The sequence below is a fragment of the Ochotona princeps genome, chromosome 4 (assembly GCF_030435755.1).
Source record: "Ochotona princeps isolate mOchPri1 chromosome 4, mOchPri1.hap1, whole genome shotgun sequence".
In the NCBI taxonomy this organism is placed as follows: Eukaryota; Metazoa; Chordata; class Mammalia; order Lagomorpha; family Ochotonidae; genus Ochotona; species Ochotona princeps.
Window position 1 is genome coordinate 63,911,178 of NC_080835.1, and position 24,968 is coordinate 63,936,145.

Genomic DNA, 24,968 nt, shown 5'->3' on the forward strand with positions numbered 1-24,968 from the left:
ATTTTTGGATATGTAAATTCTGGCACCTTCCCAGACCTGTTGAATTAATATTTAAGAAAATCCCTCCAGGTGATTTTAATCCATGCTAACAACTGAAATAAGGAACTTTAATCTTTTAGTCCCCTCTAGTCTTTTAATAAGTGGATCAGGACTCAAATCAGATCCATCTGATTTCATAGCTCCCCCCATCCAGCCTTTTTGGGATTTTCTTGTTGCTTAAGGCAAAGGTTCGCTTACATTACCTCTGAGTAATGAGGGTTTGTTGACAATGTCAACAACAGGAGTGTTGCCATGATTCAGGCAGCTTCAGGGACCAATCTGTCTGTGTTCCCCCCACCCCATCCTTTCCTCTCACATGCCTTTTCCTTCTCTCTCTCCTTCAACTTGCTCTTTTAATACCTACTCACTTTTTATCTCTTCCTTCATAATTGATATTTACCATTGGCTTACCATGATCTGATTCTAAAGTCTACATTGTAGCACTCTTCTTTGCTTTATTTCTTTCTATACAATTTTGCTGTCTTGTTTCGAATTCCTGAAAGGGATTCCAATGTCCCAGCTCATCTTTTAAGGCAGGCCATGCAGGTCACAGGATCACCCAAATATTGGTCCTCCTTGAGTACAATGCATGCTCCCATTTAATCAAGTGTTGAGGAACTATTAACCCCTACAAGGTGGATAGTTACTGGGGGAATCAAGAGCATGTGATTGCATTTTGGGAGAGGGATGAGTTCTGCTGCCCCACCTGGCTAATGAGACATGAGAGCACTTGGCAGGGGACAAATGAGCTGCCTTGTTGAGAGCAGTGTTGAAGAGAACTCTGTTGTGTTACCATGATCCTAAATCTTCAAGTATACTTCCTAGCTGAGGTGGTTTGCAAGCTGTGGGATGCAGGTTTATCAATTCTAAATAAGTCACAGAAGAAAAACTTTTGAAAACTAAAAATTCCTAGGCATCCCCTAGAGTCTAAAGCTCCCCAAGTACTTATAACATATATAAATATATATATATATATTTTTTTAAGATTTATTTACTTTTATTAGAAAGGCAGATATACAGAGAAGAGGAGAAACAGAGAAGATCTCCATCCATTGATTTATTCCCCAAGTGGCCACAACGATCAAAGTTGAACTGACCAAAGCTAGGAACCCAGAGCCTCCTCTGGGTTTCCCATGTGGGTACAGGGTCCCAAGGCTTCGGGCCATCCTTGACTGCTTTTCCAGGCCACAAGCAAGGAACTGGGTGTGAAGCAAGGCCACCAGGATTAGAACCAGTGCTGATAGGGGATCTTGGTGTGTGCAAGGTGAGGACTTATGCTGCTAGGCTACTGCACTTGACCCTTAATGTATTCTAGTTTCACAGATGGGGAAACTAAGGCTTGGTCACACAGTATGAATGTGAGACTCACTTAAATATTTCTTTTCTTACTTGGTTATAGATTCTGAATTGCTATGTCCTACTCTGTTAAAGCCAAAAGAGGTCATAGAAACCATGCATCATTTTAACATAAGTGCTGCTCAAATAGAGTGTGGAGATATTTCAGAGAATTGAGATGTCCTCAGACCAGTCAGATGACAGATCTTGGAGGTGGTGGGTCAGGCTCATCACTGTTGCTGAGCACCTAGAAAAGTCAGGTCCTTTACATTGGGAATCTCACTGAGTGCTTATGTGCAAAGGCCTTATTCCGTTTTACACATGAGAGGACTGAAGGATGCTGAAGTAATTGCCAAAAGCTGAATATAAAGCTCAAGACTGCCTAGCCTCGGAGTCTGCTTTTTGCACTTCTCTGACAAAAAATTCCTGTTCGACCCAAACTCTCGTCAGGGCCCCAAGTCCTTTCCAACCAGATCAGGCCTTGGACTACCTTTCCTGTCCCTGTGGAATCCACATTGAGGAAGAATCCTGCCAAGTCAGCTTACTCAGAGTCCCCAGCTTTGGGGCTGACCACCCTGGATTTCCCGTTACTGTGGCTGGCCTAGACTTCACAATCACCCGTCAAGTCAGCTTAGCTGGAAGCCCCTTGTTCTTGATGTTTCTTCTGATTTTCCATCCAGTGCCCCTCACCCTGGTCATTGTTGTAAATACTCATTTATCCTTGTTGGAATCAGTCTTTCTCTCCTACTGTAATATCCCTAAACTACTGCCATGGCCCCTTGAAGGAAGCCTGCCTCATCATCTGTAACAAGTGTCATGAGTATTCTTTTAAAGATTTATTTATTTTTATTGGAAAGGTGGATATACAGAGGAGAGGAGAGATAGGGAGGAAGATCTTCCATCTGATGATTCACTCCCCAAGCGGCCACAATGGCCAGAGCTGAGCCAATCTGAAGCCAGGAGTCTGGAACTTCTTCCGGGTTTCCCACGCGGGTGCAAGGTCCCAACGCTTTGGGCCATCCTCAACTGCTTTCCCAGGCCACAAGCAGGGATCTGGGTGGGAAGCAGAGCTGCCGGGATTAGAACCAGCGTCCATATGGGATCCTAGCACGTTCAAGGCGAGGACTTTAACTGCTACGCTATCGCACCGTGCCCAAGTATTTTTCCTTTAAGTCCTCCAACACCCATTCAACATGCACCTACTGAAAACTGGAAAATATTAAGTCTACAGGTATGTACACAGAACTCGCAGCCTAAGAAGACAAGGAAGGTAAAACCAGAGCTGTTCAGAAGGAGGTGGCTGGGGAGGGAGAGTAGATGCCAATACAAGATACCATGTTGGGCCAGGCATGGTTGTCTAGTGGCTAAAGTTCTCAGCTTGAACGGCCTAGGATTCCATATGGATGCTACTTCTAATCCCAGCACCCCCGTTTGTCATCCAGCTCCCTGCTTGTGGCCTAAGAAAGCAGTCCAGGATGGCCCAAAGCCTTGGGATCCTGAACCTGCGTGGGAGACCTGGAAGCACTACCTGGCTCCTGGCTTCGGAATGGCTCAGCTCCAGCCATTGTGGTCACTTGGTGGATGAATCAGTTATCCCCAGTCACCTTCAGGGGAAATTCCTTTAAGCAAGGCCTCCGTCTAGGGAGGCACAGCTAGAGGATGTACAAGGAGTGAAGCAGGAAAGATTCAGGGAGGTGCAAGGAAGGTTTCAACAGAGCCCAGAACCTTCTGCTTTGTCTACCTGCCCAGTGACAGTCAGGTACCTTGAGATACTCTGCCATCCAGACACTTTGGGGTGGGGAAGCTCAATTTTAGCACCAGTTGAACCTAATTAGCTTTGGTGGGAGTGGGGGGAGCTAGTGTTCCCTTTCACAAAGAACTCCATTGTTTGCAGTAATGTGGCAGGAATATTTATCATTTCAGAAATCGAGAAGGTGCTGGCTCTCTTCCTTTTGGCCTTGGGGCTGTCCTCCCTTTAATGCTAATCCATAACGCCATTTGGAGGCAGAGCTCAGAGGGAGCACAGGGCTGCAGTGGGGCTCAGCCTGATTTCCCTCCGGAGTAGGGCAGGTGTGGAATCAACACCTGGAAAGCAGCCAAATAGAAAGCTAGAGAAACATTTCAGAATGTCATATGTCAGATAACTTAATTGGGTAATCATCTGAGGATGGGTTCATGCAAAACAAGTGAGAGATGTCTGCACCAAGAGTGTGAAGGATGGTTCAGTCTGCCTCAGCCTGCCTCAGCCTCTGCCAGCGGCAGGTCCTAGGAGTTGGTGGGATCAGTTCCTTCCAGAAGAGGCTCTGAGAATGGCATCCAATTATCCTCACCCTAGACCACCAGGGAAGTCAGGCATTCCTAAGAGCTACAGTGGTTCTCTATTTGAATGTGGTTCTCTATTCCAAGGCATACATACCCAACTGTAAGAAGGCAAGTGCCATTATCCTTCCATTACCCAGAGTCACACCATTTATAGCCACCAAAGCCAAGACTTAAAACTCAGTTTCATACATAAAAATATAAAAGCACATAAAATATGTAAAAGGGAGAATTATGGAGTAGAAGTTTATGTAATAGATTGTGGACAAGTCAAGAGTGTCACAGAGAAGTTGATGCATGTGGTGGGATGTAAAGGGCAATCTGAATTGTGATGGATGGAGGATGAGATAGATAGGATTAGCTGTGCAAAGGCACAGTGGACAGTGTCTAGTGTAGCTGGCTATGGAGAATAGACCATTGTAGCTAGAATATTGGAACTTGGGATTGGGCTGCAACAAACCCATCAAAAGATGGAAGTGAGGTCTCAGAAGAGATATGACTTAGTTGACCTTCTCTGGAAAGAAAAGTGGACCTGGAAGATCATTTCTGAATAGGACTGAGGGCGTTGCATACTTCAGAACCGCACCAGTAGCTCTAATGCCTCTGCCACTGTTATTTCAGGATGAATAGAAGCACACCTCTTTGCAGAGTGAAGGCTGAAGAGCAGAACTGCTATGGGACCCTGTTGGAGTGGTCTTCCTAGGATGACAAAGGTGTAGTTATTCTGATCATTGAGGAAATGTCTGTCACAACATCTGGACACCTTCATGAAAGAGGATCTTAATGGGTGTGCTTTGCCAGTGGTAAATTGGGTCTCCAGAAGAAGCGGGCCAGCATCAGGGACCCCATAATCAATTTGAAATTCTCACTCAAAAGTTGGCTTCAAAATAAGATCATTTTTCCAAATGAACAAATCTGTTGTAGACCCTTGATTACATGTTCTACATAGAACATCTGATTTATAAACACTGATTTACAAATTAAATAATGTACACAATACACTATACACTTGCATATTGTAACACACTAGAGCAATGTCCCATTGCATGCAATAAACCAAGGCAACTCTGTTATCATTCCTACTAGAACTATATGTTTATGACCATCATGCTGTTGGCACTGAGGATCTTTGGAAAATCTTCCCATTTTTTCTTTCTTTAAAAAAGAATATGTTCTGAACTAATTTTGATAAAAAGAGATTTCTCTTAATAAATTCTGCAAATTCTTTTGCTCTGAAAGAAAATGCAATGCAAACATATTGCCTAACAAAGTAGTGTTTTAAGTGAAATCTAAGTCAGGCACCAAAAACACATATAGATTCTCTGAGTCAACAAAAGAATTATGTCTTCAGTATCCAATGCTTCATGTATCCTTTAGCCTGAGAGGGATGGAGAGTTGTATGCACTTTGAAGGTGACCAGGGAAGGAACCAGGGTGTTGGGGAAGGTGGCAGGTTGATGATACGGGAAAAAAGATCTGAACTATCCTGAAGACCAACTCTGGGCAACATATGGCTGTGTATTATTTGAAGGTGGAGAAGATCAGCTTCCCCATGCTAGCCACCTGCCCAGCTCATTTCATCATGTAGTGCTCATCTCCTTAAGCAGGTGCATAAGACAGAAGTCTTATGAATAGGAGTTGGCCTGCAGGATCCCAATAAGCATAGTAAGATTTCCCCTCTGTGAGATGCCACTACCTGAGTCCCGCTCCACACATGTCTCACCGGGGCCTGCGGAAGGTCAGGCCATAGTGCTGACAGGCCAGCCCCACAGTGGGTGTATAAACGATGGGCATAAACTTCTCCACATCTGACGTCAGCACACGGTAGAAGAGCTTTTCATTCCGGTCTTGGAGTGTCATGAGAATGATGTACCTTGGAAAGAGAAGAGAAGCAAGATGGTAACAGGACACTGTATATGGCAGCACCATTTGCTTTTGATGCCTCTTTGTTAAAAAAAAAGGGGGGGGGGGAGTGCATGGTGCAAAGAGCAACACTCCCTCTAGCTCATCGGCCAAGAACCACTGCAGGAACCTAAGCATGGATTTTAGCATCTATGGAACCTCAAGAACATGACTAGCATACTAAGCTTGTTATCCTGCATGTTGTAGGTACTCTTCTGAATAGTTCGTGTGAACCCATTTAAAACCACCAATGACCTGTGAGGTAGGTACTATAAGTTTTGCTTAGAGATATAGAGACTAATAACAAGGAGAAAATAACTCATCCAAATTCATGGCAGTGTAGGGATTTGAACCTAAGAAGTATGGATCCAGAATTTGTGCTCTCAGAGGTGGTACAAGGTAGTGATATGACAGATTAAAAACAACGGAACAATAATATTCTGAATTTGGAGAAAGAGCAAAGAAAATATGGTCTATATGTAGCCCGTACACATGTATGCGTGTACACACACACGCGCGCACTGTGTGAACTGGCCTTTTCTGCCACTCATGGCTGGCTCCTGTCACAAGCAGAGTTCGCAGTGACTGAGTAAGAAGCATTCTCAGAGGCATGTTCAGAAAACAGTCTTTTACTGCTTCGCTGAAGACTGAAATCTCTAAACCAGGGAGACAGCCTTCTAGTCACATTCCATAAAATGTAAAATTTTCAGGGAGAGAAAATTCAAGGTTTGAAATTCATAATGAGGTGTGATTTCTGATATTATAATCCTCCCAGACATGGCAGGGTTGGGGGTGTGAGATGAGAGAGATGCAGTGACAGAGAAAGGAACTGTTCTGGGATGGAAAAATCTCTGAGTGTCAAGGTCCTCGGCTTGAGTCGCAAAACCTTTGGAGAAATCTTAGGAACTCTTGGGGCCTCAACCTCTGTGTCTCCATAAAGGCATTATCCAGAAGTAAAAAACTGTGTGGAGGTTGATGTTGTGGTACAGTGGTTAAGCTACCACTTGCAACATCAGCATCCCACATCAGAGTGCCAGTTTGAATCCCCGCTGCTTTGCTCGTGCTTCCTGGGAAATCAGTGGAAGATGCTTCAGGTATCTGGGCCCATGTCACCTATGTGGAAGATTCAGATGGAGTTCCTGGCTTCTGTCTTCAGCCTAGTTCCACCCAGGCCATTGCAGCCATTTGGGAAGTAAACCAGCAGATGGAAGATCTAGCTCCACTTCTGTTAGCTTGCTTTCAAAATAAATAAATCTTTTAGAAAAACAAAAATATAAAACTGTGTTTTTAAAGTTTTATTTTTTTACCATTATTTATTTATCTGAAAGGCAGTTTTATGTGTAGAGAGAGGTCTTTTGTCTATTGATTCAGTCCCTGGATGGCCATAATGGCTGGGACTGGGGCAAACCAAAGCCGGGAGCTCCTTTCAGGTCCCTGCGTGAGTAGCAGGGACCCAAGAATTTGGGCTAGGCAATCTTCCGCTGATTTTTCCTGGGTCATTAACAGGGAACTGGTCAAAAGTAGAGTAGCTGATAAATAGTGTGCAGGCCGGCTTACTTGTTCACTACCACTCTGAAGCTGTGACTAGTACAGGGGAAGCATGGGGACAAGGGTGAAGGATGATCCTGGCCTGCTACTGAGCTCTGTCCCTAGCGAGACAGTCATATCCTCATAGGCCCAAAGTCTTGGCAATTTAACTCTATGGATATATTTAAGGGAACCATATCTTCTTCCTACATTTCTGCTAGAGCCCCTAGCAAGATTATGCATTTATTTAGCAAATGCCCACAAAGGACCATCACTGTGCCAGACTGTATGCTAAACACACAAAAATCTGAATGTATCTAATTCTCATGATGACCTTAAGAGTTAAGTACCTCTGATACACTCATTCTACAGCTGGGGAGTGATTCAGAGAGACTGAGTTGCTTTTGCAATGAAGTGGTAGAATGTGGATTAGAACTCAGCCTGGAACTAGAGTCTAGTCTGTTCCTTCTTAACTGTGACATAGCAGAAAATTTAAAAGCATAGATTCTGGGGCCGGTCATCTTGCTGTTAAAATCTTGGATGGGCTGAATCATGCCTTGTCCCCTGGGAGTCTTTCCATATCAAAGCTAAGGAACATGGCCTGTGGTGCACAGTTGCATTGCTGGTGTCTACATCTCCACTGTGTAGAACTCAGAGAGGAGGCAGAGTTACATCCTGCAAATAGCATGACATCTGGGTCTTTTCCTGAGTGTCTCCTGTCTTCTCCCACCCACCCACATACCCAGGAATTCAGGCCATGCACCCTTCCTAAATGGCCCATTGCTACACCCTTGCTTCACCTCTTCCCTTTTGATGAGATGCCCTCACGGGTCCCCATTGTTGTCTGGTGTCAAGGCTCCTTGTTGACTCAGTTCCTACACTTCCCAAAGGCCCTCCCAGATTCCCTGTTTGGAATCCAGTTTCCAAATTGTTCCTCAGTTGCAATCAGGGAAACCGTCAGTCAATGAAAGGATTGGGCTCGGTCTGGAATCTCTCAGGGCTTGGAGAGTACAGAAAACCTTGGGCCTCGGCAAACAGCATGCTGGGTACGGGGCTGAGGGAGAAGGGTCAGATGTCAGGCACTGACTTGTCTAGGTCGCTCTGCTGCCGCTCATAGTATCTCATTATCCGAAGGAGCTGGACATCCTGGCTCAGGAAGCAAGGAGGGAGCAGGCCGTGGATGCCAAGCTGCAGCCTTTCTTCCAGAGTGAAGGCCATTCCCTGGACAGAATGGGAATGAAGCACACATGTAAGTGGACATGCAGGACACGGAGGGATAGAAGTCTCGTCTGCAGAGGGGCAGACACCAGTATGAGTTCCTAACAAGAGCCCTGAACTCAAATCCCACCTCTGTCATATAAATGATGGGTGATCTTGACCTACTTTCTTGGATGAATTTGAGATCCTTTTTGGACAAATAAAAGGAGGAAATATTTATATGACTAGTTTTTTAAAACCATGTTTCTTTATAGCAGTCCCATACTTACAAAGAAACTTTGAACATACAGAGCTGTAAAATACCCTTTTACCCAGTTTCCTAAGTATTAATATCTCACATTAGTTTAGTATATTTATTAGAACTAATCAACCAATAGTGACTTGGTATTACTAAGGCAATATTTCATTCAGAATGCCTTAGTTTTTTATTTTATATGATTTATTTTTAATTTTCAAATTTCCTTATTCATATTTACTTTTGGTGATGTTTACATAGTTGAGAAGGATATATGACCACGTGGATCTCTGATTAGGGTGGGAAGGCTCGAGGATCAGGAGTTCCAATTTGACCTTTCTTTTTCCAGTATCTGGGGGAAAAGTCAGGGAGGGCAGATAAGGGGAGAAGCTGCACCCTCCGTCCTAACCAAATCAGTACCCAAGGATGGAAAATGGCCATCTGCTGTCATCCTAGGGTCCATGATGTGGAGCATGCCCCGAAGGTTCTGTTCAGGTGGTGTTGATAGTTCTGAAATGCTATTGATTTAGTTGCTCCAAGGCTGAGAAAATCCTACCAAGGTCCATTGGCTGACATAGTCCATCTCAGAGTCTCCATTCACCCAGATACTTGGTGTCAATACTGGCTGGGAGAGTTGCCCAATTTGTTCTGCCATCCATCCTCTGCTGTGATACTAGATGTCTTCTGCAGGCCCCAATAGACTGCCACATCCCCTATGTACATCTGGGCATGCACTGTTTTAGCAGCTGATGAGGCCCAGCTTTGACATGCAGTCCAAAGTCAGACCACAGATCCTGCGATTCTCCCTGAGGTTGGAGTTTGAGTCCAGACATATAACATGACAGGATTTGCCTCCATTCCCAGCACTTGCTAGCTGATGCTGTGGCAAGACCCTACCAGCCTGCACTTACTCTGGCTCATACATGTACCAGTGGTTATGGTTGCTTAGCCCAGCCTGGCTCTCTCCCTCAACCAGCTCACATGCAGGCCAACAGGTGCTGTAGCCCTGCCTAGCCTGTCTGCCCCAATCTCAGTTCTCATGCTCACCAGTGGGAGTAGTGGCCCAGCAGGGGAACCCCCAGCAGCCCCTCCACCTGGCCTCTGCCCAGCCCATGGGGTGTGCTTGTGGGTGCTGTGGCACAGTCTGGCATGGCCAGTCTCATTTTAGCATTCGTTGGTGGGTGCTGTAGCCTGGCCTGATCTGCTTCTAATTCCAGTTCTTGCTGGGGGCTACTTGAGCCTAACTCAGCCAAGCCAGCCACCACTTCCTGCCCTAATGTGAATTGGCTTGTGTTGCAGTCCAACTTGGTCTGTCCTGCACCTTGGCCTGGTTCTCAGATCTGCCAATGGGTGTTATGAACTGGCCTAACCTGGCCTGCCCCCAGATCTGACCCACGTGTATGTTGGCGGATACTGTAACCTGTCATAGTCTGAGTATGTCTTAGTTTTGAACTAATTATCTTTATTGTTCCAGCATTCCACACTATATTTAGTCATCAAGTCTCTCAGATTTCTCTGGCAGATGCTTAGACTTTCTTTGTTTTCTTGAGTTTGACAGTTTGGAGGGACACTGATCAGGTACTTTGTAGGAGTTTCCTCTACCAGAATATGTGTAGTGTTTTTCTCATGACTCCTCTGGGGCTGCAGCTTTTTCATTCAGAGATGGGGTGCCTTGTGTCACATTGAGTCAATAGTATCTGCAATCAGCGCGATTCTTCACTGTTCTTCTGGAATTTAATCACCTGACTCTGGGAGTGCTTGTCAGCTTTCTTCCCGCAAAGTGGCTTCTCTTTCAGAATTCTTCTCTGCCAGGGAAATTGGTTTCTTTGCTATCTTCATTTACTCAATCAAATGTTTATTTTGTACTAGACTCATGAATATTTATTACATAATTTAGATTATAATAGAAGTTACATAATAATTTTTTTTTGTTCAAATTGCTCCGCCTTTGCCCATTGGGAATTGTTTAAGTCGTGTCATTTTGAGATACTCCTGCTGTAATATTTTGCTGAGGATTTCCTTATTTTCTGGTCCTATAAGATGCTCCAGGTTAATCTTGTATATTGCCTGTCTTGGTCCTAGAATCAGACATTTCTTCAAAGTGCCCTGATGTCCTGTTTTTGCAGCAAGATATTAGGAGGCAACATCTGGGTGCTACTCCTGCTTGTGCTCCTTGTTTCCGATATTCATTGCTTTGTCCCTTCTAGTTGACAGGCCAAGGAAATACACATGTGCATTCTAAAATCTGTGTATAAGCACATGTCTATAAACATTTCTGCCTTTAGCTTTCCAAACCTATTTGGGCAAAAAAAAATCCATACTATAATATCTCCGATTGTAATCCATTGCCACGTTGGTCTCTGTAGCCTCCTCACTTTACCAATCTGTTAACTCCCACTCCAATGGTAAGAAACATGACTCTCCCTATCTGCCACCTATATACTTAATTGGTTAATCCTCTTCTAAAGATAGCAATACTAAAATTATTAACCCCTACCATCTTAGAAGTTACTTTGTAAGCAAGGGCACGGTGCTTATGTGCACTTCTTTTTCAAGGATTACACATTCTTTTTGCCTCAGAAATTCTATAAATCTGCAAAATTACTGATCAGTGCTTTTCGTACTTCTTTCCCTCTACCTTCACTGAGATTTCCAAATGTATCTGTATGGCAATCAGATTTTTATCCCTTCCTTTATGGGATTTCCCCAGCCTATTAAATGATTTTTTGAAAATATATGATAACCTTAGTTTTCATCATTTGTGCTGTAAAGTTCTATGGATTTTTGCTAAGTGGATACATCCAGCACTACAGTGCCATAGAAAATATTTCACTGCACTAAAATTTTCTATGCTTTACCCACTCCTCTTTCCTTCTTCCCCCAAACTTCTGGTAATCACCTTGTTTTGTTTTGCCTTTCTTCTTCTTTTTTTTTCTATCTCTGCAGTTCTGTCTTTTTTGGAATGTTACATGAGTGAACTCAAACAGTATGCAGTTTTTTTCAACCTGGATCTTCTCCCTTAAGGACAGGGGCTTCTGATTCATCCATGTATTTTCATGGCTTCATTACTCATTTCTTTTGAATACTGAATAATAATCTCCCATTGCATTTTTGTATCATAGTTTCCTTCTCATTTGTCCATTGATAAGTATTTGATTGTACCAATTTGGGAGATCATAATAAAGTTACTATATTGTCTAAATTTTTTGTGTGGACAGAGGCTTCAGATCAGTTGGGCAAATACACTTGAATGTAGCTGTTGGATTATGGGGTAAGACTACATTTAGCTTTTTAAACATTGATGAGCTGTTTTTGAAGGTGTCTGTACTATTTGCATTCCTGTCCATGAATGATGATGCTCCTCATACTCCTCATCAATTGCATCTTGTCAGTTTATTTTTTAAAGGTTTATTTTATTTTTATTAGAAAATCAGATATATAGAGAGGAGGAGAGAAAATGGAAGATCTTCTGTCCGATGATTCAATCCCCAAGCAGCCACAATGGCTGGAGCTGAGCCAATCTGGAGCCTGGAGCCAAAGAGCCTTTTCTGGGTTCCCACATGGGTGCAGGGTCCCAAGGCATTGGGCCATCCTCGACTGCGTTCCCAGGCCACAAGCAGGGAGCTAAATGGGAAACAAGGCCGCTGGGATTAGAACCAGCACCCATATGGGATCCCAGTGCATGCATGGCAAGGATTTTAGCCACTAAGCTACCATGCTGGACCCATCAGTTTTCTTTATTTAGTTGCACCAATAGATGTGAGATAATGTGTCATTTAGAAGAAGAATAAAGATATCAAGAGAATAAAATGAACAGTTCAGATATGAATCCATAGGTAAATGGCAAATTAATTTTTCATGAGGATAGCAATCTACTTAATAGGGAAACAATTACTTCTTCAAGAGATGGTAAAAGAAAAATTGTGTTTCCATATGCAAAAGTATAAACATTTTAAAAAATATTTATTCATTTTTATTTATTTGAAGGGCAGAATGATAGTAGGGTTTCACCGTGTAGTGAAAGGGGGAGAAAGGTCTTCTATCTGATGGGTCACACTCCATATGACAACAATAGCTAGGTCTGAGTCAGGCTGAAGGTACTAGCCAGAAATTCCATCTGGGTTTCCCACATGGAAGGTAGAGTTTCAAATACTTGAGCCACCACCTTCTGTTTCCAAGGATCTGCATTAGCAAAAGGTTAGATGAAAAGTAGTGGTGGAGGCATGATTCATTGCTAGGCACTCTGAGATGGGGTTCAGGCACCCCAAGTGGTAGTTAAACCCACACATCCACAGAAGTGTAACTGTGAGGTCCTGTATTACATTATATACAAATATTAACTCGAAATATATCAATGACCCAGTAGAAGATACAAGTCACAGAACTGTTACAGGAAAATGTAGTAGAGTAAATTTTCATGACCTTGACCTTGGCAATGGAGTCTTAGGTAAGATGGTAAAAGGTACTAGTAACAGCATCATATTTAAATAAATTGTACCAATGGACAAAATGCCAAGAAAACAAAGGAAAAATATTTGGAAATTATATATTGGATAATGGTATAATATCTGGAAGATATAAGAAACTCTCACCACACAACAAACAAGAAATACTATTCAATTTAAAAAAGAAGAAAGGATTTAGTGGAAATTTTTCTAAAGAAGATGCACAAATGTTTGATAGTTCATGGAAGCTCAGCATTGTCAGTTGGTGGGACAATGCAAATCAAACACAATGAAATAAAGATAGCACTAGAATAGCTATAATTACACACACACACACACACACACACACACACACACCTCAGAAAGTAAGTATTGGTGCAGGATATGGAGAAATTGGAATCCTTTGTATAGTGCTGATGAAAATATAAAACTTCGCAACTTATACGGAAAAATGTTTAGTGTTTTCTCAGAAAGCTAGACATAGAAATACCATCTGACTCAGAAATTCTATTCCTAAATTTATACTCTAAGGAATTAAAAACATGGAATTGAACACGTACTTGCCAATATTCATTGCAACATCATTGGCAATAGCCAGCCGGTGCAAATATCCTGGTTATTCGTTGCTAAATGAATAGATATACAAAATGTATATTCATGCAACAAAAATTTGCCCAACCATAAAAAACAAATGAAGTTCTTATATGTCCTAATACATGGACCAAATTTAAAGATATTATGTTACTTGAAATAGCTAGACAAAAAATGGCAAAAATAATTTTCTACTAAATATTTGGAATAGGAATATTTATAGAGAGAAAATGAATCAGAAATTATCAGGGGCTTTTGGCAAAGGGAGTGATGAGTTACTGTATAATGGCTATAGAGTTTCTTGTTTGGGGTGAGAAAACCTTTTGGAAATAATTAGTGATGATACACAATAATGTAAGTACATTTAGTATCATTAGCTGTACACTTGGAGATAGCTAAAATGGCAAATGTTATATCTTATGTATGTTTGAGCACAGCTTTGAGTAATTATGAATATATCCCAAACTATTGAATTATTTGTTGTTAAGTGGCTGACTTGTATGGTATATAAATTTTATCTGAATGAAATTGTCATTTTAAAAAATCAGTTCTTTGCATGTTTTTGATGAGTCTTTCATTGGGTGTGTGTTTCATAAATATTTCTCCTAGTCTGTGGCTGGTCTTTTCACTCTTTTAGCAGTGTCTTTTGCAGAACATGGATTTTGAGCTTGGGCACTAGTAGAAACAAACAGAAAATAGATAGGCTGCCATGGAATCTGGTTCCTGGAAGGACTGTTCTCATATGGAATGCTGGGAGACAGGGGACACAAGCCACCACCCCCTTTAACCTAAGGTGATAGACAACGTACAGTCCGTGGTGAATGAAGAGACCTTTTGTGCATGTAATTCAGGGTGGTTCTACTGAAGTGAAGGCTTCCTGGCATTGCTTAGCAGCTCCAGGAGTCACTTGCTCAGCTATCTCACAGAACTTGGCAGTGGTAACAGTAGGAAGTCCTTGAGCAGTTCGTGGTGGCAAACATCAACAAAGAAGAAACTAGGATCTCCATATAGGATTATCCAGAGGGCTGAGAACTATTTTAAATTAGTTAATTGTCTTACTAGAACTCCTTGTATATCCAAGACTGATGATCTCTGGAGCAACTCTGGTTGAGCTTCTAAACTGCAATAGACTCAAGTAGCAAAGTTCCTCCTAAAAGTGAAGAAACTTGTGTGGGTGATAACTGACATCTCGTTTATGTTGGTGGCATCTTGCTTCCCTACATATTCCCTTGTGGGAGGGAAGCATGCAAAAGCAGGGAATATCACAGCCTCTCTCATTCCTCTACCAGTCGAAATAATTCTCCTTTGCAACCTTCACAGTTTCTTTCCTAGGGAGTTAATAGCCAAACGCATGCGTTGATCATCCACACCTTCAAGCCATCGTCTGCTCTGAGAGAGATTCCAGCAAATATCCAATGTCGCACGATACTTTCTTTGCTACTACAGTAAGGGAGATATTTTAGCATCTTTTTCATATGAGAGCTTTCTGGAGAGGTTACATGATACTCTTAAAGTTATCAGGCTATTACTTCACAGCATACTACTTCTTAAGCCAGGATGCACATTTTAATCTGTAAGCACATTTGCAATCATCATTACTTTCTGATGATTTTTCCCTCTAAACTACAGGTATTGACAGAACCAGGATTTGACTGTAGACTGCACTGTTGTCACTAGAATATTGGTCATGTCATGAACTTGGTAAGATGGACCTCAAAAAATGTGAAGGTGGGCGTGGTGAGGAAGGAGCAGAAAAAAGGAAAAACAGAGAACAAGTGAATGAATGTCAAACTCTTGAGTTACTCTTAATATTCTTTTAGTCTTTACGTTGAAAGTTATGGATTTCTAATACTGAGCTCCTCTTGAGTTTTTACTAAGTATTAAAACTTTTAAGAATTTTAACTGACATAATAATTTTACATTTCTGGGACTCAATACAGCAATTCTATATATGTAAGCAATACATAATGATGAAATTAGGTATAGTTAACATTCCAAACTCCTCAAAAAATTTCTCATTTCTCTGTGTTGGTAACCTTAAAAACTTTTTGAGTTATTCTGAAAAGTTGCAGACTGTAGTTACCTCACTGTGCATACAACACTAGAACCTCTTCCTTCCATCTCACTGTTTTTGTGCCCTTTATCCAACCTCTTTCCTCCTATCCTCCTCCCCCCACTTCCTAGTCTCCTGTGACCACTCTTACACTTTATACTTCTATCAGGTCAGCCTTTTCCACTTCCAATAATGAATTTGAGCATGAGGTCTTTGTCTTTTTCATGTCTGGCTTATTTCATTTTACATGAAGTACCCTGACAATGACAACCCAACCAATGGAGATCCTGAACTGTTCTTCCACCAAGAAATCTGTGGAAATCATCTGAGAGGCTCTGATCTGAAAGTATAATTAACATAAACTCTCAAGGCACTGTGCACAGAAAGTTCCAAACTTTCTTCTTTAAAACCCAGGATTACTAGTCCATAAATCCTCTCTGTTATAACACCACCAGCTTTGCAAACAGGGAGTAACACTGAGATCCCCTATCCTGCAGGAAACCACCTCACCCCAGGGACTGGACACTTTCACCAAACACCATTAAGTAGGTGACTATTTGCTGCTTTGGTAAAGACTGCGATCGCCTCTGCTTGGTCTCAAGACTCCAGGAGGACCAGGAATTTAATAATGACATCATCTTTGTTAATGATCACTGCAGCTTTTAATAACAGTCAGCTTCTCTTCTCTCTACAAGGCTAAGTGTTTTTCTTGGCTGACTGCCACCAACTTTTTTTGCATTTGAGGAAAAAGTTTGACTGTTTAGCAACTGAGAATTTCAGGGAGTTCAAGAAACTGCTTCTAAAAGCTTCTTTCCATCCTGAAGTTAATGTTAAAGCAGTCCCAGCTTTACAAGTTTGCAAAGCATTAATGCAGGCACTTTAGCTGCAACCTGGCCTCCCAAATAGGATAGGTACCTGATGATTTACTAGGGCCAAGAGGGGAAGTATTAGAATTTATATTTATCTGCATGAGAAATAAACTTAGCTAATTGGCATTCTGGCTCTTTGTAAGCATGTCAAAATGTCACAGTTTTTATGATGTATACTGAGAGTTTAAGGAAAGAATGCACATCACACAGAATGGATGAGGGGTTGACAACAAGGCTCTTAGTTACTCTTCTCACACTGAGAAAGTAACTTTGTGTGCCTCGTAAACACAGTTACAGATTCTATTATCTGGTTTTCAAGTAAACTCACAGACTGGGCTTTGAAAAATGGCTGACTCTCATGGTTCTATTTCAACCTCCTATTCCTGTGAGCCAACACTCTGATCATCCCTCCTACCCCACCCTTGCCCTGGCTCCAGCCATGTGCACTTCCCTACTTACCCATGTTTCTCCAAGAGTACATCTAAACGTCTTTCAAGGGACACCAATGGGTTAACCAGTGGATTGATACTGGCAAAGATGGGGACTCAAGACCCTGCTCTAGCACCAAAGGCTTCTAACCCTTTCAACTGGTAACTGCCCATGCTGCAGACATTTGATCATTGACCTATATCATGTTTCATCACCTTTCCCCTGGCATAGCTCCAGAATGCTACCCACAGGTGCAGGCCTGTCCAAGAAACCAAGATAAAATTCACTGGCATCCAAGAGAGGATATTTGAATAGATCCCACTGCCAAATGACAAGATTTAAAGGCAGTAAGTGCACCAGGTTGTGCCTCTGGCTCAGAATCTTGGTGTTGGGAGCACCAGGCTTCCCAGTGCCAAGTTCTTTTTTTTAAAATTCATTTATTTTTATTGGTAAGTCAGATATACAGAGAGGAGGAGACAGAGAGAAGATCTTCTGTCTGATGATTCACACCCCAAGTGACTGCAATGGCCAGAACTCAGCCGATCCAAACCAAGGAGCCTGGAGCCTCTTTCAGGTCTTTTATGTGGATGCAGGGTCCAAAGTCTTTGGGCCATCCTCAACTGTCCTTCCTGGCCACAAGCAGGGAGGAGGGGAAGCAGGGCCACCAGGACACAAACCGGCACCCATATGGCATTCTGGTGCATGCAAGGTGAGGGCTTTAGCCATGAAGTGCAGGCCCCGGTCTCCCAAGGATTAACTCCACAGCTTAGCTTGTTTCTCAGAGGGAAACAGGATGAGCAATTTTGGCCTGATACATCTAGCCACTGGCTTAACTGCAAGTTCCTGCTTCCTATTTGTCAAGTTATCTGCCAAGGGATTGGATAAACACTGGGAGGAACTCAAGGGATTTAGGGTGGCCACTTGAGGATTGGATAAACACTGGGAGGAACTCAAGGGATTTAGGGTGGCCACTTGAGGACTGGATAAACACTGGGAGAAGCTAAGCAGAGTATAAAAGAAAGCCTGGAGTTGCAATAAAGATCAATCAATCTATCACCGATCGGCATTCTGTGTACTGCGTGTTGTCTTGTGTTGTCTCACTGCGTTGTCTGTGTTGTAACCCTAGTCCCTCCGCTCGGCTCGGGGTACGTGGCGACGTGGGCGTTGCCAACAATGAAGCTACCATGCGGGGCCCCAGATGCCTAGTTCTTTATGACTGAGCTTTCCCAGAGTCATCACTCAGCCTGTTGGAGATCTGCCTAGTGTCCCTACATGCAGAGCTCTGCTGTGTACCTGTCAGTCTCTTTTTGTGCATTTCACAGGTATCCAGGAGTCTGCTTTGTACCAGGCCTGCCACATTAGGTACTGGGAAGTTCTAATGGGAGACAGGAGTCAACATCTAATGGTAATCCTGGACCTCTAAGACAAGTCAATTCTCCCACCTAAAAACCAGAGTGCTGCTCATTTCCTGTGTTGTGGGGCAAAATGAAATATGCATGTGAGATGTTTACTGTAGATGCTGGCACAGAAAGTGCTCCAGGAGCACCAGCTGGTGCTCCTCACAATTATTTATTTATTTATTTTTTTGTTCAAGGGGCATGTGGTATAAAGAGAGCTAATCAGCAGATGCTGGAGATAAGCCTGGAGTGACAGTTGGAAGGCTGTCTAGCAGAAGAGACTGGAAGACAGGGACGGACATGTCATTTCTATGTAAGTGTGACTGTTCATCTGTGGGTTGAGCCAAGCTCCTGCTTTTGTGATTTCATGCATTTCCTCTGTGGACCCACAAGTATACTCATTCTGACTGTCACACGTGAACTCACAACAGTATCCCTGCTCATGATGCTCTAACCAATTCCCTTCCATGTCTTTCAGCCACAACAGTCAAGGTCCAGACAGGCATCCTTGCCTACCCTATTTCCCACAACTCTCTCACTTCTGAGTCAGTGCCACACAGTTTAGCACATGCAATGTGCTCTCTGAAGACAATGAACTCGGAGTGGTGACAAAGCAGACTCTTTGAACAAGACCATGCAAGGCTGGAACACAATACTGTCATTATGCGAGTGATTACCTTCATTGAGCAAAAAGCAAGGAGTTCAGGTGCACAGTCCCTGAGATACAGGCACTTTTATTCTCATCATCAGATACTTACGGTGACCCTTTCAAGAATCTGTTAGCACTGTTGTCTCCACTTTATTAATTAGGAAGCTGGAAAGGGGTAGCAAGAGGGGTTACTTACTCAGGGTCATTAGAAAAGCCCAGCTACTTGGTAGAAAAGTCAAGAGCAGAACCAAAGCCCAAATGTTTCCCAAGTTCATACTCTTTCCTCTGAACTATAACTGAAAAATTTGTTGACTCAGTTGACTTTGTCAGATTAGAAATGATAATGCCACTTCTACATGTCAAGTCAACTATCTAATGATTTCAGCTACTGCTTTTTTTTCACGTCAGGTTGGTCAGTTCATATGCAAACAGATGCAGCTGTATTTCTAAGTTTACACACTTGACCTTGGGCATACAGGTAGCTAGGTCTCCTCTGAGCAAAATCATCACTGCAAGGAAGGATTAGCAGACTTGCATATTACAGTAAAGATTTTTAAAAAGAGATTTATTTATTTTTATTGGAAAGTTAGATTTACAGAGAGGAGAGATAGAGGGGATCTTCCATTTGCTTGCTCATTTTCCAAATGGCTGCAATATTTGGAACTGAGTCTATCTAAAACCATGAACCATGAACCTTTTTTTGGGTCTTTCACATGGGTGCAAGGTCCCAAGGCTTTGGGACATCCTCTACAGGCCACAAGCAGGGAGCTGGTTGGGAAATAGAGTAGCCGAACAATCTAGGAAGTGCACTCTATGATGTACATTTAATACTTGTCTCCTCTCCTTGACTGCAGGGATCATGTCTAAATGATTCTTTTCCCTAGTGTAAACAGGAAGCTTTCAATAAACACAGATGAATAGATGGACCCATTTATCCATTCAACATAAGACTTGTCACCTATGCGCAAGGTGCTATGAGAGAACTTCAAAAAGTGGAAAATGGAATTAAAAGATATTTATTTTGATACAAAAATTTTTGAAATCCATTCATTGCTTTTTTATAAAATGTATGTCTGCAAAGTTTTTGAATATCCTTCATACACAGGACTCAAAGTTTTTATACCAAAATAAACTTAACATGTTGATTTAACTTCCTATGAACTTTTTGAAATTTCCTTCTATTTCAGATCCTGAGGAAGAGCAGTGTAAAACCGGATGGTTTCAGCTTTCTATAGGCCATAGGTAAACTATTTCTGCAGGAAGTCCCTACCAGTCTGCTTTCACTACCACATCAACACATTTGTGATAAGGGGAAAGCACTGTATTGGCTCTGTTTATCATGGTAGCCACTGATCTCATATGACTATCCAGTACAGGCAATTTGGCCAGTACAACTGAGAAACTTCATGATTTGTTTTCTTTGATTTTAATTAATTTAAAATATACGCAAGTTACTGAGAGCCACATACTGTGCTGGGTCGTGCAGCTGCTTCCTACACTGGGCATCAATGCCAGCCTAGCCCTGTAGAAAGCCCAGAACTGAAAAATTCAAACCCTGACTTTAGATCTTGTCTCTTGACATTCAGCAGAGACATATTAGTCCATCTTAATGCAGAAAGAAGTGATTTGGTATATGGAGCAGCCTGGGGTCAGAGATGAACTCAATGAAAGGAAAGAAATTTGAGGACGGGGGACCATATGAATGGGCACCAGGATATAGATTAAGCAAGTGTGATTTTGAGTATTTTATATTATATGTGATTTTGAGTATATTATATATTATATTGTTTATATTATTAATAATAGAAATGACCATTGTGGCTTTATTGGTTCCTTCCTTCAAGGAAAGATTATATTTGGGGCTGTTGGCAATCACTCTGAAAAGATTTGCTTATATTTTCAGAGAGAGAAAGACAGAGAGAGAGAGAGAATGAGAGATTTTCCTTTAGTTGGTTCACTCCCTAGATTAACAGCCTGGACTGGGCCAGGCCAAAGTCAGGAGCCAAGGACTCCATTCAGATCTCGTAATCTGATAGCTAGATTCCAATACTTGGACCCTCACCTGCTGTCTCCCAGGCATGCCAGTAGAAATACGGAATCAGGAAATAGAGGACCCAATACCAGGTACTCTAAGGTAGCATGAAGGTATTTGAAATGCCATCCTATCCTCCTGTGCCACAAAGCCCATCCCCTTGAATGCTCTTTCATGGAGCTTTTTAGAGGAAAGCAAGGAAGTGGTCTGCAGCCTTTTGTTTTCCTTCCCAGGCTGTCTGTGGTCCTCAAAGAGCCCTGTGCACACTTCTACCAGGTTTCAATATGTTGTCTTGTCACTACCTATTCATGTGCTTGTCCGCCCTGAATGTAGAGACTGGACATTATTTTTGCATTCCTAACAAAATTATCACACAAAATAGGTGTTTCATGATGAGGCAAATGAATAAAGATGAATCATATTATATGATTCCCCTTTATTAAGGAAGCTGGGGTAGGAGGCACTTATTGTTGTATTAACTAGTGCATAATTAGGTGATGTTGCAGCATCTGGTAGCTTTCCTCATCTACTGTAAGTGTCATGACTGACACTCCTGTAACAAAAGACAGGTTAACCAGAGAAGAGCATAACAAATTCTTCAGAAATGATGAGTCCAAATCCACTGAAAAATGTCTGTTTCTATGTTTAGGTTTGATGAGGAAGGAACAGCTGTGTAGATACATCACTGGAGAGCAAGGGTATGACCTCATGGTAGCAGACAGGGGCAGGAGTGGTAGACATATGACTTGACAGAAAGGGTATGACGTCAGGGTAGAAGACAGGGACAGTAGACCCAGCAGAGCTTGTCTGGTCAGATCCCTCAGCCCCTCCAGGCAGGATTCCTTCCTCTCAAATACTGAATAGAACCCCTTCGGAAAGTAAGGAAGAGGAAGGAAGAGAATAAACTTTCTAGGTTTTGTGGCTGGCTTTGTAGGGGAAGAGTTCTAGCTTCTAGGATTTATCTTGAGGAAGAGGAATGATGGCAACTCTCTGTTCAGAAGTGAGAGAGAAAGAGAGGAGAGGGTCAGAGAAACTCTGTTCCTGAAATTTCCTAGTCTCTTTAGTTCAAAGTACTCATTCTGCCAAAGAGCTGTACCTTCAGGTTTTCTTTTCTGACTTGCAAAAGTGATGGAGAGTTGAGCTCTGGAGAGTCAGGCACTTTAATATCTGCAAGTCTATAACCTTATAGCTTTATAGCGTTGTGCATACTAAGGAGTTCTTCAAACACCATTTGTTTCATAGACCCAACTCTGCATCTGGTCCCTGAGGATTAGATGCCCTGAGATATGTGAAGCATCTAAAATCCAAAAACACCGAGTGATAGCTGATATTCATTTCTTTAAAATTAAGGTTAGAGTGTGATTGATTCTGTGAGAAGCTTTTGGAAGGGTTGGATGGGAGAAGCAGATAACCAAGTTGTTCTCAGACCTAAATTCCAGCAGATGGCCAGAGGATAGAGGCCTGAGAAACCTTACTACTCGCATCTTAATGATGGTACCTGCCCTCATTGGCAGCCCTCCCATTCCGCACACTTCAGGCCCTAAGGGGTAAGAGGAGACCAAGGTGGAGACCAAAGGCATCCGCCCTTGGAACAACCAACTCCTCCCACCTGCTTGGCTCCTGATCTCCCACTTTCCTCAGAGCCTTCAGCAAATGAAACTTCAGAGGCAGCTCCTGAAAGAGGCTCATCCCGGCTGCAGCTGCCGGAGAGACTCTCAGGGTGGTTCTTATCCCCACACTGCTGATGTGTCGTCTTCCCTCTTGCCTTTACTGTGCTTCATGGAGATGCTTTACACCACTCTCAGGTACCCTTCAACAGGTCCAGCCTCAAGTCCCCCAGGGCTCCGCTTCTTTCTGTGTCCCTGCTAATTCAGACCTCATCAAGTCTCCTCTGTGTTAGCATGGCAGACAAATGAACAAAAGCACCTTAAAGCATTCACAAAGACTGAGAGTCCAAGATGGCTGTCAGAGAATTTGTATCTTTTAAAACATGCTTTATTTTTATTTGAAAGTCAGATTTACAGAGAGAAGGAGGGACAGAGAGGAAAGAATTTTTCCATCTCTGGAGCACAATTTCAAGAGATGAGCAATTGATCACAAAGGTAGGAGCCAGGAGCTTCTTCTGAGTCTCCTGAGCCATCCTCCACTGCTTTCCCAGCAGGGAGCTGAATAGTGAGTGGAGCAGCTGCGACAGGAATAGGTATCCATATAATATGCTAGTGCTCAGACAGAGGATCAACTTGCTATGCACCTGACTGGCGCCCGAGCTTGTATCTTTTTAAACTCAGATGACTCTGATACTATTCAGCTTTTGGAACTACTGGACTGGGTCTTTTTCTTTACCTGAAATTTAAGTTCATTATGCCCAGAATCTTATTCTGCCATTTTTTTTTCCCACTTCAAACCAGCAACCAAGTGTTCTGAGCTCTATTGGTTTAGAACCCATGATAGAAAAACAACATACCCACAATTCTTCAGGCAGGACTAACCCTCCCTTGCTCCTAATCTGTAGCCTGTGTTGCTCTTCAACAGACACAAACCAAAGACCCGAAATTCACATGGCAAAAATAAAATTCCTCAGCTTAGGTTCATTGTAGTCTAAGTCATTGCCAAATAGATTGTACAGTAGGAGGATCAGAAATTCAATACTGAGGATGTCCCCAGTGTACATGCATACACCCATTTGAGCCCTCACTATTTTCTGTGGCTCAGGTTTCTATCCTAACAATGCCTTCCACCCCCCGGAGGAAAGGAACAGCTGACACCCATGTATTTGTTCACTTGATCATTTAATAGGTGCTGGATGCTTCTTCTGGTCAAGGTGTTTTACTGGATTCCAGGGCTGCTGCCACTACCTTCCTAAGACAACTAAAAAAACCTCACTCAGCACAGTATTGGTGTTAACAAGCTTGTGCCTCATGCAGCGTATTAGCCAACACAAATTTCCCATTACTAGGAAAGTGAAAAAAATCTTAATTTTTAAGTGAACAAATATTTATATTCCATATTATTTTCTCAAATGTTCTGTTAAAAAATTCACTGTAGATGGCATTTGCTGAAGTGGGTTACGCCATCTTGTTCAAGGTCAGCACTAATCCACCACCTGCAATGGGTGGTGGTTGAAGTCCAGGCTGCTCTCCTCTGAACCAGCCCATGGCTAGTGCACCTGGGAGAACAATGTAAAATGACCTGGGTATTTAGGATCCTGAGTGGCGTTCCTGCTTCTTAGCTTCAGCCTGACCCAGTCCCACTCACTGTATCCATTTGGAGAGTGAACCAGCAAATGAAAGACACACTCTCTCTTTCTTCTCTCTTTCTCTATCCCTTTTTCCTCCCTCCTTCCTTCCCTCTTTCCGTCTCCATGTCTCTGCTTTTCAAAAAAAAAATCTTTGTTTTTAAGATTTATTTTTTATTTTATTGCAAAGTTAGATATACAGAGAGGAGGAGAGACAGAGAGGAAGATCTTCCGTCTGATGATTTACTCTCCAAGCGGCCACAGTGCCTGGAGCTGAGCCAATCTAAAGCCAGGAGCCAGGAGTCTCTTCCTGGTTTTCCACATGGATGCAGGGTCCCAAAGCTTTGGGCTTTCCTTGACTGCTTTCCCAGGCTACAAGCAGGGAGCTGGATGGGAAGCAGGGCTGCTGGGACAAGAACTGGCACCCATATGGGATCCCGGGCACGCAAGGTGAGGACTTTAGCCATGAAGCTACTGCGCCGGGCCCAAAAACAATCTTTTAAGAAATGAATGACACAAGATCCTGCATGCCTTGCCCAACATCCTTGCCAATGATAAAAAGACCTTGGATATTTTTCACTAAGCTATTGCTTCTAAAATACTCTCAAGTGGCTAATGTCATTTGATCCTAGTCAGGGAAATTGTTATTATCCTCTTTAACAGAAGAGGAATTTGATGTGCCAAAGGGTCAATG

At 42.6% G+C, this 24,968-nt stretch overlaps 1 protein-coding gene across 3 annotated transcripts in view; it reads right to left on the minus strand.

Moving 5' to 3' along the window:
- The window catches only part of ME3 (malic enzyme 3), a 172,733-nt gene that overhangs the window by 82,295 nt on the left and 65,470 nt on the right, over window positions 1-24,968 (minus strand). For 2 of the 3 annotated variants that reach the window (XM_058663709.1, XM_058663710.1), the window contains 2 exons: window positions 8,209-8,342; window positions 5,416-5,565 (listed from right to left, as the gene is read on the minus strand). In XM_058663709.1, the coding sequence (XP_058519692.1) occupies window positions 5,416-5,565; window positions 8,209-8,342 (284 nt within the window). Of the gene's footprint in view, window positions 1-5,388; window positions 5,566-8,208; window positions 8,343-24,968 lie in introns of those variants that run through there. The other variant, XM_058663711.1, reaches the window with a different exon arrangement.